Consider the following 15,570-nt stretch of genomic DNA (forward strand, 5'->3'; position numbering starts at 1 on the left):
GCAAAATCATTTTTATATTCATCCAACGTAGACACACAGATAAGAAACAAGCTCACGTCACCCATAGCAGCATTATATAATAATTTATTCTTAAACATATCCTAAACTTTAGGTTTTAAAAAAATGGCTACATTATTTAGATAAAATTAAATACAGTCCATTTAGAGGTGAGAAGAGGTTACTTTACCACTCCTGCCCTCAGACTGTAGGTCAAATTATTTCTGCAATGCACAGCATCACACTTGGGAAGGCTTCCAATCTAAGTGGTAGGCTTCCATTTTTTTACTCTTTCTACATAAATTCGGTACGTAGATAAAAGAGTAAAAACTGTAAATTGTCCGCCTGTCGCTTAAATGGGTAGAATTTCCAAATATGCCATGTGCTCTGCACTCAAACGATAGCTTTAGACCGTACATTTTGGTGCCTTTTCTGGCTTGGGGGTGGGGGGGTCACACGCTCACAGGAGCCGACAACCGCTCTTCTTCTTGCGCTTGCGGACTTGCAGCGCAGCCCTGGCGGCCATCTCAAAGACCTCACGCACGCCATCCTTGGTCTTGGCCGAGCACTCCATGTAGCCGAAGGCATTTATCTGGTTGGCCATGTCTCTGCCTTCCTCCACCCTCACCGGCTCCTGCACACGGTGCACACCAGCAGATATTGCGGCTAGAAAGTCATAAACACGCGCGCGCGCGACTGTTATCCTGAGCTTTGGAAGCAGGCTTGGTGGATCACGCAGATTATCATCATGTGCTTGAGACCCCCCATCCTTGCGTCAGTAAAGCATCGGGTGCTTTCAGGTGTGCTTCTGCAGCCGTCTGGAATGCTCTTCTGATATTAGGAAGCCACTGGAGGTATGCACTTTTAAATCTAGATTGAATACGCATTTATTTAAAACTACTTTTTGTCTCTAGTTTGTTGCCCATTCCCACAACTCCGATTAGCGAGTTTGACTATGTACGGTGCAAAAGAAGTGCAACATACATACAAAGCAAGTAGAATGCCATTGTACCCACAGATTATTTGAGTGAATGTGCGAATGGTAGTTGAAATAAGGGTACTCTTGACAACAAACTAGGGTACAGTGGCCTCGTATCGCATGATGCCCATGACATAGACCCCAACAGCTTAGTTGGGCCATCAAGCTGAAACTATATTATTTACAACATGCACATTGTGGAGGAATATTGTCTACTTTTTATGATGCAAAATAACATTTGTTTCATTTAACAAGTGAGAAATTCCATTACAGCAAGATTGTCGTCCCCATCGGCCTGAACATGCCCATCATGTAAAATGCTAATCGGCATGTGTATCTGTCGACTAGTGTGCATGGAGTGTGTTGGATTGTACGTCGGGCTGCGTACATGAGTGTCGCCCATATTTTACCTCGATCCCCAATCCCTCCACTTCACCTCTTTGTGATTACTGCATTTAAGTTCATTGTGATGATGGGGAATTTCAGCCTGATGATGGCAACGATTAGTAAGTGCGTTCGGTATTCGCGCAATTCTTATATAACTAAGGCTGCCATGAAGGCACCAAATCTCCTAGCTGAAGTCAAAAGCGGAATATTTATTCATACTGGAGGAATCCAATGAGCCATAAACCTCTTTATCACAGAAGTCCAGTATAAGTCAATAAGTCTCACTTGTTATGGGTTCATCCCATCTTGTTTCATGTGATTCTTTAATTTTAATGGTTCAAGTGCATGTTTTACACACTTTACTAACATTTACTAAAAACAGACAAATCTGAATGCAGGGTCCGAATGAAAAAAAATAGTTTTTAGACTCAATTAGACTTTCCTGGATAAAGTGACATGGCATGTTGTGCAAAGGTTAGTTCTCTGTATGGCGAGAGCCTGCTGTAATGTTATCAGCAATTATAATGAAAATAAGCTGGCTTGAAATTTCCATCAATCACTTATGTGGCTATTAGCTCTGAGGAAGGCCTTGTGTTTTCATTCGTGTTTGAGTCACTCTGAAATGTGGCTCTGATAGCTCGGCTTTGGGCTCAAAGTCAAGATAAAATTATCGTCGGCGTTAACTCGAACCATCATCAACATCACCGTCAGCCACAGTCGAGCCTCCCAAAGCCGTTGCCATCCATCTTGGCCACACGATGCAACAATCCATCGAGCCCCTGCACACGAGCTGATCTCATCCTCTCCATCTCCTCGGCCGATGTTCTCTCAGGCACGTGCTGCCACTCCATCATGATCGTCGTCATCACTGGGGGTGCCAACGATGCCTCGGCTGTCATAGGAATGCGTAACCTCCACCGCAAGCCAACAACCACTGGGACGGATGAACACCACCCGCAGCAACGGCAGAGTACAGATCTAGAACGACTTCCAGTGAGGCCATCATCCCCGTCACCTGCTTTATCTTGGCGAGCTCGCGCTTCGCGTTGTCGTCGTTGCGGAGGTCCTTCTTGTTGCCGACGAGGACGATGGGCACGTTGGGACAGAAATGCCTCACCTCTGCAGTCCACCTGTCGGTGATGTTACCTGAATGCAAATCAAGGTGTGGTTAATTAAGAAAAAAAAATTTATGGTGGGGGGCCAGGGTGGGAGTGATGCTGCCGTTAGCAGCGTGGACTCTGAGGTTGCCGATTCACTCTCCCCTGCGCGTGACACGATTTCCACGCCGCCTCTCCCCGCCGTCACCTCTATCTACCCAACAGTATGAATGGATGCACCACAGTTAGCAGGGCGCGTGGGGTGGAGTATAGTGTGTGTGGTTAGCCCTACGATGTCAGGTCTGTGTGGAAGAGTAGGCCAAAACACCTTTGAAAGTTTGTGGCACAAACTTTTGTGACAAAATCTTTCATCGGTGCAAACGATGCAGCGAGACCCCCCCCCCCACCCTCATGTGGCATTTATGCGATCTGACATCTGTCCACTCTGTGAAGCGACGGGGCCCTCCTGTAAAGTCGCAGCGGGGGGGCGGGGGGGGGGCACGCAACACGCCGCCAGAGTTACACGCCGTGCTGTGTACTTTCCATATTGGCTGCTGAGAAAAGGAAGTGGGGGCTGGTGCCAGGACATGTTGCAAGATCGTCAAGGTCATCTGTGGATAACAGTACAGTATTGTGCGTTTTTTTCTGCTATTGTGTAATTGGAAAAATAATGTTTTTTTCAATCAAATAAGTAATCTAATTTCACCATCTGTAAATGCCCATGGGCACAATACAAGCACTGGATTCACTTCACTTAATTTACATAAATTCATGATAGTAAATTCAATAAGCTGTAACTGTGTATTGATATTACCGCATAAACTCCGAAATGAAGTTGAATTAAAGCTGAAGCAATTTAACTGAAGGGATACCATTAAACAGTTTACAATTATTACAGACTCGTGTAATGTTTGTATATATGTTGAACTTCTTTCGCACCGTACACAGCCAACCGTGCTAAGCAGAGGTGCGGGGGAAGGACAACAAACTAAACACAACAATCAGTTCTAAAGAAATGCGATTTCAATCTAGATTTAAAAGTGCATCGCTCCAGGAAGGACTGTTATTCATAAATAACAAGGTACAAAGTTGCGTTTGCGAACAGCTGGAAGGCATGACTCCCATCATAACCTATATGCATGTCATGTGACCACAACATTGTATGTTCACTACAATGCTGTCAGCCTTGCCTCAACCACCAGCTCAAGGGAAGTGAATGCGTGGCTGTATTATTGTTTAGACGATCAAATCATAAAGAGTTAAAAATGGGGTCATCCCATGAGACAAGGCTGAGAGCATTTCATATGCAGTGTGGTATGACATGCAAGACATGGTGGCAGTCGTGTCTTCCTTCTGTGTGTTATTCTTTCTCTTTGTTTCCAGCCTGAACGCATGTAACCGTTGCGATTTTAGTCTTTCCTCATAATTTTGCAGCGAATGTTGTATTTGAAGCCCTGTTATTTATCACATTGCGTGGCTTTGCCAAGGGCTTGAGGCGGTCATACCCAGGCTGTCAGGACTGTCGATGGAGAAGCACATGAGGATGACATCGGTGTCCGGGTAGGAGAGCGGTCGCAGGCGGTTGTAGTCCTCCTGTCCGGCCGTGTCCCACAGCGCCAGCTCCACCTGCTCACAGGTAGCCGATAAGCCAACGAAGCGCGCAACCTCTTATACAGAAAGAGGAACAACGCGGATTAGAGCACGTACACAGTTAGGGACATCACATCGACGGCTAGGACAAGTAAGCGGGGGCCTTGGGCAGGGCACGTCGTGGCTCGAAGCAGTGATGGGCCGGCGGTGGAGACAAGCGACAGTGGCCGGCCGAGAGGAGAGAATGCGTCTGTGAGGTCCACCACCACGGAAATGGAATGACGAAGTGAGCTAGTGCTGGTGTTCGAGGGAGTGTTGCAATGTGGAACCGTAAGGGATGGTGACGGTACTTGATACAGCAAATCTGGCTGTGACGGTCCCACCTGATGACGGAGACTTGTGTTGCCTCCGAAACGTCGTGATTTTTATTATTGTATTTTTATTAATTTTAATTTCATTTTTACCTACGTGACTTTACCGAAAAAACTAAGAGTATGGATCCTTGCAGTCACGAAAGCTTCAAATCTAGAATGGATGGTGACGGCTGGGAGAGGCCTTCATCCAGCAGTCCACCGATCATAGCTGATGATGTTAAAGTGCCTTCACTCATGGCACTGCATCAGAGTACTTCAAAGTGCCTTCATTAATTTATTTTCATGTATCTATCCCCAAAAGCCTCACCGAGTCGCAAGATACATGGTGATCCTTGGTCAATTCTATTGTAGGAGTGTTTCGCATGTGGGCGTAAACCAGAGTACCTGGCAGAAGGTTCACAAGTCTACAAACGATACATACTGTACACTATGAGCCTCCAAAGTGCAGGCATACAAGGGTGTGCCAATAGACCCGGCTTTAATAGCGTTACGTTCATCAGCACAGCATCCTTAGTTATATTTTGACTTAAAACTTTCGTGACTGCAGGAATTCATATTCTTTGGTTCTTTCGGTAAAGACACGTAGATTAGAAAAAAAAAATTAAGTGAATACAAATATCACGATGTTTCGATCGCAACACAAGCGGTTGTCATCAGGAAAAGGGGTTAGCCTCTAAAGGAAAACTGTTGATAAAGGTTTGGAGATGGGCGTAGCCCAAGTGTATCAGCAGTACCAGCAGCATGGGCGGTGCAGCAATGCCAATGCAGCAGCAATGCCAATGCAGCAGCAATGCCAATGCAGCAGCAATGTCAATGCAGCAGCAATGCCAATGCAGCAACAATGTTAATGCAGCAGCAATGCCAATGCAGCAGCAATGCCAATGCAGCAGCAATGCCAATGCAGCAGCAATGCCAATGCAGCAGCAATGGCAATCCAGCAACAATGTTAATGCAGCAGCAATGTCAATGCAGCAACAATGTCAATGCAGCGGCAATGCCAATGCAGCAGCAATGCCAATGCAGCAGCAATGTCAATGCAGCGGCAATGCCAATGCAGCAGCAATGCCAATGCAGCAGCAATGCCAATGCAGCAGCAATGCCAATGCAGCAGCAATGGCAATCCAGCAACAATGTCCAATGCAGCAGGCAATGCAATGCAGCACAATGTCCAATGCAGCAGCAATGCCAATGCAGCAACAATGCCAATGCAGCAGCAATGTCCAATGCCAGCAATGCAGCAATGCCAATGCAGCAACAATGTCAATGCAGCGGCAATGCCAATGCAGCAACAATGCCAATGCAGCAGCAATGCCAATGCAGCAACAATGCCAATGCAGCAGCAATGCCAATGCAGCAACAATGCCAATGCAGCAGCAATGCCAATGCAGCAACAATGTCAATGCAGCGGCAATGCCAATGCAGCAACAATGCCAATGCAGCAGCAATGCCAATGCAGCAACAATGCCAATGCAGCAACAATGCCAATGCAGCAGCAATGCCAATGCAGCAGCAATGCCAATGCAGCAGCAATGCCAATGCAGCAACAATGCCAATGCAGCGGCAATGCCAATGCAGCGGCAATGGCAATGCAGCAACAATGGCAATGCAGCAGCAATGTCAATGCAGCAGCAATGCCAATGCAGCAACAATGCCAATGCAGCGGCAATGCCAATGCAGCAGCAATGCCAATGCAGCGGCAATGCCAATGCAGCGGCAATGCCAATGCAGCGGCAATGCTAATGCAGCGGCAATGCCAATGCAGCAACAATGCCAATGCAGCAGCAATGCCAATGCAGCAGCAATGCCAATGCAGCAGCAATGCCAATGCAGCAGCAATGCCAATGCAGCAGCAATGCCAATGCAGCGACAATGCCAATGCAGCGGCAATGCTAATGCAGCGGCAATGCCAATGCAGCGGCAATGCTAATGCAGCAACAATGCCAATGCAGCAGCAATGCCAATGCAGCAGCAATGCCAATGCAGCAACAATGCCAATGCAGCAACAATGCCAATGCAGCGGCAATGCTAATGCAGCGGCAATGCCAATGCAGCGGCAATGCCAATGCAGCGGCAATGCCAATGCAGCGGCAATGCTAATGCAGCAAAGGGCCGCTAGGAAATCCCTGCACCCCAGCTCCACACACCACACTGCTGACGGTGAAGGTTGATTGACAAGAAAACACAAGTCAAGTCATGACCCAAAGTGGTTGATGACATCTTTCCATGATTGCTGAGACTATAACCTTCCTCTCGTTTGAAATTGTGTCTGTATATATGGATGGCTTCATGAATGAATCTTTGTTAATAGTCAGTAGGCTTGCAAAGTACCATCGTCTTAGAGAAATCAATTTCGTGTGAGCCAGCCGCATTAAAATAATGATCAGCCACGGCAGAAGTATTGGTCCTACCGTGTTTTAAATCTGCATTATGTTCACGAACACGGTCCGAGACATGTCGCTTAGTTTCGCCAATGTAACTGCTGCTGCAGATACAGCTCAGTTTGTAGACGCCGGGATATTGCATGTCAGATGGGATCCGATCACGAAATTCATGTACTGTGTTAAATCGGACCTGAATCTTGTGTTTGTTCAAGATTATGGAAATATTTTTGATTACCCCTACTATGTATGGCAGGGTGATGGTTTTTATTGTATCCTCAGATGGCTTCTTCCTCACGGTTGGGGTGATGGCTTTGTGGATTGTGTAGTCAGAATATCCATTCGCCTTGAGAGCTTGGTGTACGTGTTTGAGTTTGCGGCATTGGCAATTCTACCACGCCCATGCTGCTGGTGCTGCTGATACACTTGGGCTACGCCCATCTCCAAACCTTTATAAACAGTTTGCCTTTAGAGGCTAACCCCTTTTCCTGATGACGACCGCTTGTGTTGCGATCGAAAGAACCAAAGAATACTTAGTTATATTGCAGTGATGCAAAGTAATAGCCGATTATTTTATATTTTCTTCTTCAATTTGAGCAATATTGTGCTCTTGGCATTGTCACGAGTTGAATCTATTCGGGTTTATCATTGAGCAATTCATCACTCGGTGTGAGAAAACATTCTGTGGAAGCAGATAATACAGAACGACTTGTGAGGTCTCTTTCAGTGGCCTCTTCTGCACATTAAGGGACAGCACCTTCCCTGCTAGAGCATAACGTTCGAAAGTCAGACTGATATGTTTAATTCTCAAGAGCTGGAATGTATAAAAACCAGATCTAATGATTTAATGTCATGATTTTTTTTCTTGGTGCAGTCGTTGGCAACCGGACTGACACCATCAACTTGAGAACCTGGTTTATTCACATTCAGCTGCCTGGATTTGAACCCATGGCTTTCAGCAGTTGCCAAGCTCAGCGTCCTTACCACAAGGTTTACCCAATGGGTGTCACTCTCCAGCATTAATATATCAAACTGTTTTTGTAAGGGCCCTTTTATCACTTACACATTACTCAGGTGACCGCCCTCCCCCCCCCCCCCCAAAAGATCAAAGAGACATAATTCAAAAATATTACCACGGAAATGGTGACCAAACAATGCAATGCATCATCAACTGTTGCCCCAAGCGACGCTTCATCGGAAACCTTGAGTGTATCAGCGAAATGACACACGAAACCAGTATGCAGCTTACGAAACCTCGATATTCAAGTTTAACATTTCACACAGAATCTAGCCATAGGCCAGAAGAATAAGACGACCCGTATAACTCATAGAGGCAGCATTTGGCAGCAGATGGTCCGCTTCCGTGGGGACTTCGCCAACATTGGTGGACAACTTAGAGCCCAGTAGCTAATCCCACACGGGGAGGGCTTTTATTCCAAGTCAGAAACGTTATCAAATGGATATTACATATTCTGCACAGTATAGTGAATAGTGAATACCTCATGGGCTTTGTCGACATTATCTTTACAAACCCGACACTTACACTCCCCCCTACCCAAATGTGCAATATTGTTAGTATTTATAAACGAAACGATTTTTAACTAAACGTTTTATTTAATTATACCAGGTAAGGCCCACTGAGCTAATATTGCTCTGTTTCAGAAGCGACCTGGCCACAAACGATAGCCCAACGAAGTGGCTTATCACGCGGCAATTTATAGCAGCAAAATACGTACTAAAATTATAGTTCTGGGTGTTCGTGAGTACAAAGACAGGCGGGGGAGGGTTTGGCTCTTACCTGCTTGCCATCCACCTCCATATCGGCCACGTAGTTTTCAAACACGGTTGGCACGTACACTTCGGGGAACTGATCTTTGCTGAAGACGATGAGAAGGCAGGTCTTTCCGCAGGCTCCATCCCCGACAATCACCAGCTTTTTTCTCAACGTCGTCGCCTGCCGAGGCGATAGATATCACGTTTTGATAAATTCTTTTGTTCGTGGAGTGTAACCGTACTGCGGTGTAGACATGTAATTTAAGACTCGCGGTTTTTATTTCCCCCCCCTCTCCGTTGTAAGCCGTCACACGGCTGCCCGCATCACGCCAGCATTTATTTTACATTTCCTACTTTACGCAGCCTCATTTTATCCGCGCACTTTAATCCCTCTACAAAGTACTACTTCGTCCTGACTTTTTTCCTGAAGTACAATTTTTAAGAGCAGCACCTTGGGCTAAGTGCGATGCCAGCGTCCACCACGAAACCCAAAGGGAAAACCAATCTTCGCCGTTACGAACGTTCACACTTTACCATGTCTGACGTTTTCCCTTTTCGTATTCTTCTCTCTTCGCCCTTTTGTAAGATGACGCAGATTTGTTTTTTTTTAACGTAAAATAACTCAATGGCTGGACGCCGTAGCAACGTAAAAACACTAAAGCAAGCTGCTCAGCTCCCTGTCCGTACGGCTTCGTGTCCTCGTTCTGATGCCCTCTGTAGGAACGATTGGCAAACCTTGCGCGGCACAAGCACCACTATTATTTGCCTTGCCCCCCTCTTCCCTGTCTAAAGTCCCCAACAGCAGCGCAATCAAACGACAGCAAAGCCAAGGCCGAAACGAGTTGTTTGACCAGTGCGCTCATGCATAGATACAACGTAGATACCCGAGCCTTGAGCCACTTGTGTTCACCAAACACTACCCAACCCACCCACCCCCTTCTTCATCCGACCTCTTCAGTCTACACCCTTCCTGAGTCATTTGCTGCAGTGTGTGTGTGCATACTGTCATGACTCGGGCGCGTGTTGGTGCAGCGGTGTCTTATTCCTGTAACGACACAACACAGCTAAAAATGCTGGTTCATTGGCTGCCAGCTGTTCTCGAGTTTTTTGAACGTGGAGCTGATTGGGGAGGTGGAGGTTTATGGCGATTATGGGCATGGGGGCTGGAACGTGGTGAGCACAAGATCGCAAACATGAATCCCAAACGCATGTACTCGGTATGGGATTTAGCAATGCAGCATTGGCAATGGCTCACACTGCTGAAGTTGTTGTGGATGCGGTGATTGAGGGATCAGTGAAGATGGATTCTGCAAGCCGATGAGAATAATGCGTTGACTCTGATGTGTGACAATGCGGTTTTTTTTCAGGGTTTGTGAATGGTGTGACTGTACAGGAGTGAACCGAATGTCTTGTGACCCCCCCACCCCCCCCCATGAAATTCTCCAAAAGTTATATTTTTTAAGTAAGGTGTATTTATTAAATGAATATGTAAAGTAAAACAATGTTAGGGGTAAATCAATTTTGCTCATTCACGAGCAACGCGAAGAGAAATTTATACAAACCGTGAGTGGCGCTTAGTCCCCAAATCGCGATGGGCATTTTTGAATGCACCGAGCAGGTGAACGTTGTAGAGTTCTCCTAATTCATAATCAACGTTTTTTGGTGAGATCGCGTTATTTATGAATGTGTCGTAACCCTCCACCACCCGACACGGCCAATCAGTAAAAAAGTATCACGTTAACAAAAGACAAATAGTTCATTGCTTTAGCCCATTGGTGTGTTGAAGCGTGAAACCACAACATTTACAATTTGAGTACGACGTTTCGCTGGTAATTGCATCCAGCAACAGATAAAACGTATCTGTTGCTCTCTCTCTGTATCTCTCTTATGGTTGTTGTTGTTGTTTGACTTGCATCCCACTGGGATTTTTGCACACAGCGTTGGTGTACGGTGTTTTTTTCTGCAATATTTTGCTGTCTTTTCTTGGATTTTCTGTTTGCAAAAGTCACATATTCACTTTAAGATGTTTTTTGTTCATGTTTTTTGTTTGTTGCGGTTGCACCCGATTCAAGAGCCGAATGGCTCACAGGGCTATACCTAATAAATGAACTTGAACTTGAACTCTATCTTGAGTGAAGTAGTGAAGTAATTGGTTGGGTACGTTACATCATGGTGCGCAATGTTGTGAAAAGTGAACGGCCAACTATCTAGATTTGAAGTTTTCGTGACTTCCGGGATCCACACTCTTTGGTTCTATCGGTAAAGTCACGTAGGTGGAAAATAAAATAAATTAAATCACGACGTTTCGATTGCAACACAAGCAATCATCATAATTTTTTTTGCTGTGGTTTTCCAACACAATGATGATTGCTTGTGTTGCAATCAAAACGTGGTGATTTAATTTATTTTATACCTACGTGACTTTACCGAAAGAACCAAAGAGTATGAACGGTAAACGTTTGACAATAAACGACGTTCATTTAGACCATTTATTATATTTTTTTGAATGCCATATTTTACAACAACAGCTCAATTTAGTTTGTTGCTCCAAAGACCAACTACTGCCCTCCCCCTCAAAATGTATTTGTTTACAGCTATTAACCAGTTGCATACAATGTTATTTTTTATTTTAGCTGCAGTGCTAAGAGTGAAGTTGGCCGCTAGAGGCCTCTACGTCCCGTCGTCCCTTGCACGGAGATCGACCCTCGTGACCCGGCACAAACTTAAACCAAATCTTGACTTAAATCTTTCGTGACTGCAGGAATTCATATTCTTCGTGGAAGGAAAAGCCCGGTGGGATCTGGAGAAAAACCCATCTACGTGACTTTACCGAAAGACCCAAAGAATATAAACTAAACGAACGAAACGTTTCATTTTATCAGGTAATGCTCACTGAGCGACGTGGCTCTTTGTTTTGAGAAGCGACCTGGCGATCACAAGTAAGTGGCTTTTCATCACGTGGAAATGTATAGCAACCAAATTACTGTAAAACACATGTCGAGTCTAAATGTGGAGGGAAAAGCCCCGAGAGACCTGGAGAAAAATCTACGCGACCACGGGGGGAGGAGGGAGACAGAGACACGCCAACTCCAAATGTACAACAGGCGTCAGGGTCTGGATCGAACCCATACCAGGCGAGGTAGTCAACATCTCATAGCCACCGCGGCGCCCGGGGGACAAAGCGAAGGGTCAGACTGCTGCTCTCACCGAGACACAGAGACGCGGGGGTGAGAGACGCGGGCACGGAGAGACGAAGGCAGGGCTCGGAGCTCGGGCTAAACGATTTTGGGAAAAATATCTAATTGCGATTTTTCTGACAGATATTGCGAATGCGATTTTATTTGTGATTAAATTGTTTTAAGTCAAGCTTCAGTTCAATATTCACTGTGTAATAGATTTAAAACATGTGATGGAGCATTACCACATGCTACCATCAAAATATGAACTGCTCTCTATATTCTAATATAAGGATGAATTGCTTCCAACATGTATTTATAAAAATGTTTTAATTGAAATAGAACAATCAAACATAAAACAATTGTTAAGTTAAATAAATAAAGTTATAATAAAAAAACAATTCCAATAAAGTAATAAGACTTTTCAAATCGCAAAAAATCGCAGCCTTTGCGATTTGCTAATCTCATTGTTTCAAATTGCGATTTCGATTTGAAATCGAATAATCGTTCAGCCCTACAGTCGGAGCCACCAATTAGTGGACACGTGTTAGGTGGAGCGGTAGTCGTGTTTCGATTCCAGCTCACAGCCCAGCGTCGGGGACGAATATCTGAACCGATCCTGGGGCTCCCGTCGGTCGACTCAGCCTTAAATCAGTACCTGGTGCCGTGTGTTTACAGGAGCACTTTGGAGACAAAGGCGGCCAGCCGGGTGTGGTTCTGGCCACACAACCCTCGTAAGGCGTGTGCCGTACCGGCCTTCATAGGGTGCTCACTAACTGCACTTGTCCCAACAGTTTGGGGGATCTTAGTTTTTTTCTCCTTTTTTCTTCTTGGTTCTTTCGGTAAAGTCACGTAGAAGGGAAGTAATAAAATAATAAAAATAAAACATAATAAAATAATTCTCACGACGTTTCGGCAAAATAATTTGCATATCAAGAGGAATTTAGCATGCTAAATTCCTCTTGATATGCAAATTATTTTGTCAAGGCGCTCTTCTTCCCACCTCCCCCCTCCAACCCAGCTTAAATATACGCTCCAAGCTTGGTGGTGTTTCATTCTTCACCTGAGGACGGCTGCTTGCGTTGTGGCCGAAACGTCGTGAGAATTATTTTATTATGTTTTATTTTTATTATTCTATTACTTCCCTTCTACGTGACTTTACCGAAAGAACCAAGAAGATGAATCCCTGCAGTCACGAAAGCTTTAAATCGGGATCTTAGTTTGTTTGTATGGTGTGTACTCTGTTCATCTGCGTCACATAGCTGGAGTTTAGGGCCCGCGGGGACCAATCCCTCCCAGTGAACCCTGGGACCCAGCCACCTTGGAGTTGGAGACCTCCACCTGGCACCCTGGGATCCTGCACCTGGAGCTGGGACCTTCAACAGGGACCCTCCACCTGAACCCTGGCAGGGTCCTTGCCACCTGGAGACTCCACCACGAGTGAAGTAAGTCATCCGCTTCATGTGTGCGCGAAGCTAAAGCCGATAGCGATTCAATTATGCTGACAGGTATTCATCATATAGGCGTGGACATGTGTGTTGCGAATTGATGTTCTCCATGATAGAGGTTGTTGGGTTAGATCGCGTGAATATAAATGCGTCGTTAAACCCGCCACCACCCGATATAGTCAATTAGTAAGGTTTGTCACGTGAACAAAACGCGTCAATTCGTTACTAGTTCAGCACGCCGGTGTGTTGGAGAGCAAACCCACAACATTTACAATTCGAGTACGACGTTTCGCCAGTAATTACAATTCGCATAATGAGGCGGACAGCCAGAGTATGTTGACGTGACAAAACATAATAATTGACTGTGTCGAGCAGTGGCGGGTTTAACGATAAATATTTACGCTAACCCAAAAACCTCTTCTGAATAATATTGGTCGCGAAAGCCTGCGTGTTAAATTGGTGTTCAAATCACGCGTGTGCCTAGCTTTGGATCGAAAGTCTGTTTGGTTTTGGAAAATGCCGATCTGATGTCCCAGGGTCTTTAACGTCCATGTCACAGTCACACAGGAGCAAGACCTCTGGGCAGTGAGCACTGAACAGGCCTGGGGAGTTTATTCTGCCGCAATGCACGTGCTCACTTTAAATCTATGTTTTTATTTGTGCTCGTTTAAGAAGTCGTTAATTACGCAGTGATTTTCCACAACGGACGTTTCCATGGAATTCCGTTTGCATGTTCAGATCGCTTTTAAAGTCACAATTAAGTATCTCGAAAATGCTTTAAATGTTTTCACGTATAAAGCTTTTAGCACTTCGATGTAAAATGTTTTAGAATGTTGCTGTTCTGCCACTAGGGACGCTGTGTTTTGTTAGATTTTAAACGCTAATTTGAAGCAAATATATCGATTTACCAGCGCAATTGAACTGTAGGCTTATTTTTTAAAAATCACTGTGAACCTGAGCACTGAGACCTTATTTTGAAATGTTCGTAATGTTTGTCATTGTTCTTCAAATATTGTTTTGGTGTCGAAATAGCAGTTAGAATGCCAATTACAAAAGAATTGCACTCCCAGTGGCGGGAAGTGACCCATTTATGGTGCTTTTTTGTGTTTCCGTGCTTAGCTTCACAGTGATTTTGTGTAAAACTGGCTCACGCTTTAACATTTTTGGCAAAACGGTGGAATTCGATATGTTTGCCCCAAAAAGAGCGTTTTGAAGGGACATTCTAATGAAACAGCGCCCCCTAGGCAAACAGCGACCCCTAGTGGTAATAAAGTTAGTTGTATGTATCCCCAAAAAAAAACTTCCACATTTATTTCCTTCTCCCTCTCCCATCTCCCATCTCTCCCCTCCCTTCTGCTGTACTCCAGGTTCCTGCTTCCATTTGGACTTCGTTCTGCGAACCTGCATTCCATACAGAGGACACACGACAATACATCCACATTAAAGCACTTACATTGAAATCGCACTTAGTTCCATGCCCATGGGTGGGATTTGAACCTAGAAGCTCTGCATTACCAGACTCTCACTGCGTGCGCAGAGCCACCGTGTTTCCTACAAGTGGGGTGGGTTTAGAGGCGCTCTATGTGTCTGTACTGCACGCATGTGGCTCATCGTATGATTTGTATAAGAAAGCGAAAATATTTACCGTGGGATTTGAACCCATGCTAGGAGAGTAAGAGGCTACATGTCTTACCACTGCATCGAGAAGGCTTGATGTTCCGGTTATTAAATACTTGGTGATTTAATCATTGCTATTTAACGCTTACAATTGTTTACAATATATATGAAAACATATATAAATTACATACTGTACTTTTTAATGGATAATACGGGCGTGTAATTGAATGTAATAAAAACAAATATTCAAAAAAAAGCTGGATTTGAACCCAAAACCTTTTGACTCTCAACCCCATCAAATAGCCAGTGAGCTATCTTGTTATGATGATGTTAAATGTGATTTTGACTCTTCCATAAGCAGTCAAAAGAACAAGGGTGGAAAATTCACTGGCGTAACATCATATCCAAATCTCGACATTAATGAAAATGTTATCCATGGACCATATAGTAAACCACTGGATCCTGTGCTCTTTCGATTGAAGAAAAATCTGAACTACACAAACTATCCTGAAGCCTTCTCATGGCTAGCAGACCTCGACATTGGTGTGTTTAACTTCTGAACCTATTGCCATAATACGCAAGAATAGAATAAAAGTGTTTTTTTTACATTCTGACGAGCACACATCCTTCTGAGAGTGACGAATTGAGTCGACCTAGGGGACCAGATCATCGCCACTGATGTTAGCCGTGAACTGTAAGAGCACAGTATGGTCATTCCACTGGTGAATGAATTCCCTCCACAAGTCAACGCCAC

General features: G+C 44.9%; 1 protein-coding gene and 1 long non-coding RNA gene across 2 annotated transcripts; one reads left to right on the plus strand and one right to left on the minus strand.

Annotated features, from left to right (window-relative positions):
- On the minus strand, positions 1-9,477 carry LOC133349458 (rho-related GTP-binding protein RhoA-C-like). Its single transcript, XM_061562932.1, has 5 exons — positions 9,110-9,477; positions 8,601-8,756; positions 3,966-4,086; positions 2,379-2,509; positions 1-631 (listed from the first exon to the last, which is right to left on the minus strand). Exons 1-5 carry the CDS (start codon positions 9,110-9,112, stop codon positions 458-460), a joined length of 585 nt encoding a protein of 194 aa, XP_061418916.1. The 5' UTR covers positions 9,113-9,477; the 3' UTR covers positions 1-457.
- A 1,644-nt stretch (positions 9,478-11,121) lies between these two features.
- Positions 11,122-14,954, plus strand: LOC133349459 (uncharacterized). Its single transcript, XR_009755949.1, has 3 exons — positions 11,122-11,457; positions 13,014-13,196; positions 14,567-14,954. It is a non-coding gene; the product is annotated as an uncharacterized LOC133349459 (long non-coding RNA).
- Positions 14,955-15,570: the final 616 nt, after the last annotated feature.

Source organism: Lethenteron reissneri, chromosome 30 (genome assembly GCF_015708825.2).
Source record: "Lethenteron reissneri isolate LAM-NWPU_2019-01 chromosome 30, ASM1570882v1, whole genome shotgun sequence".
NCBI classification, from domain to species: domain Eukaryota; kingdom Metazoa; phylum Chordata; class Hyperoartia; order Petromyzontiformes; family Petromyzontidae; genus Lethenteron; species Lethenteron reissneri.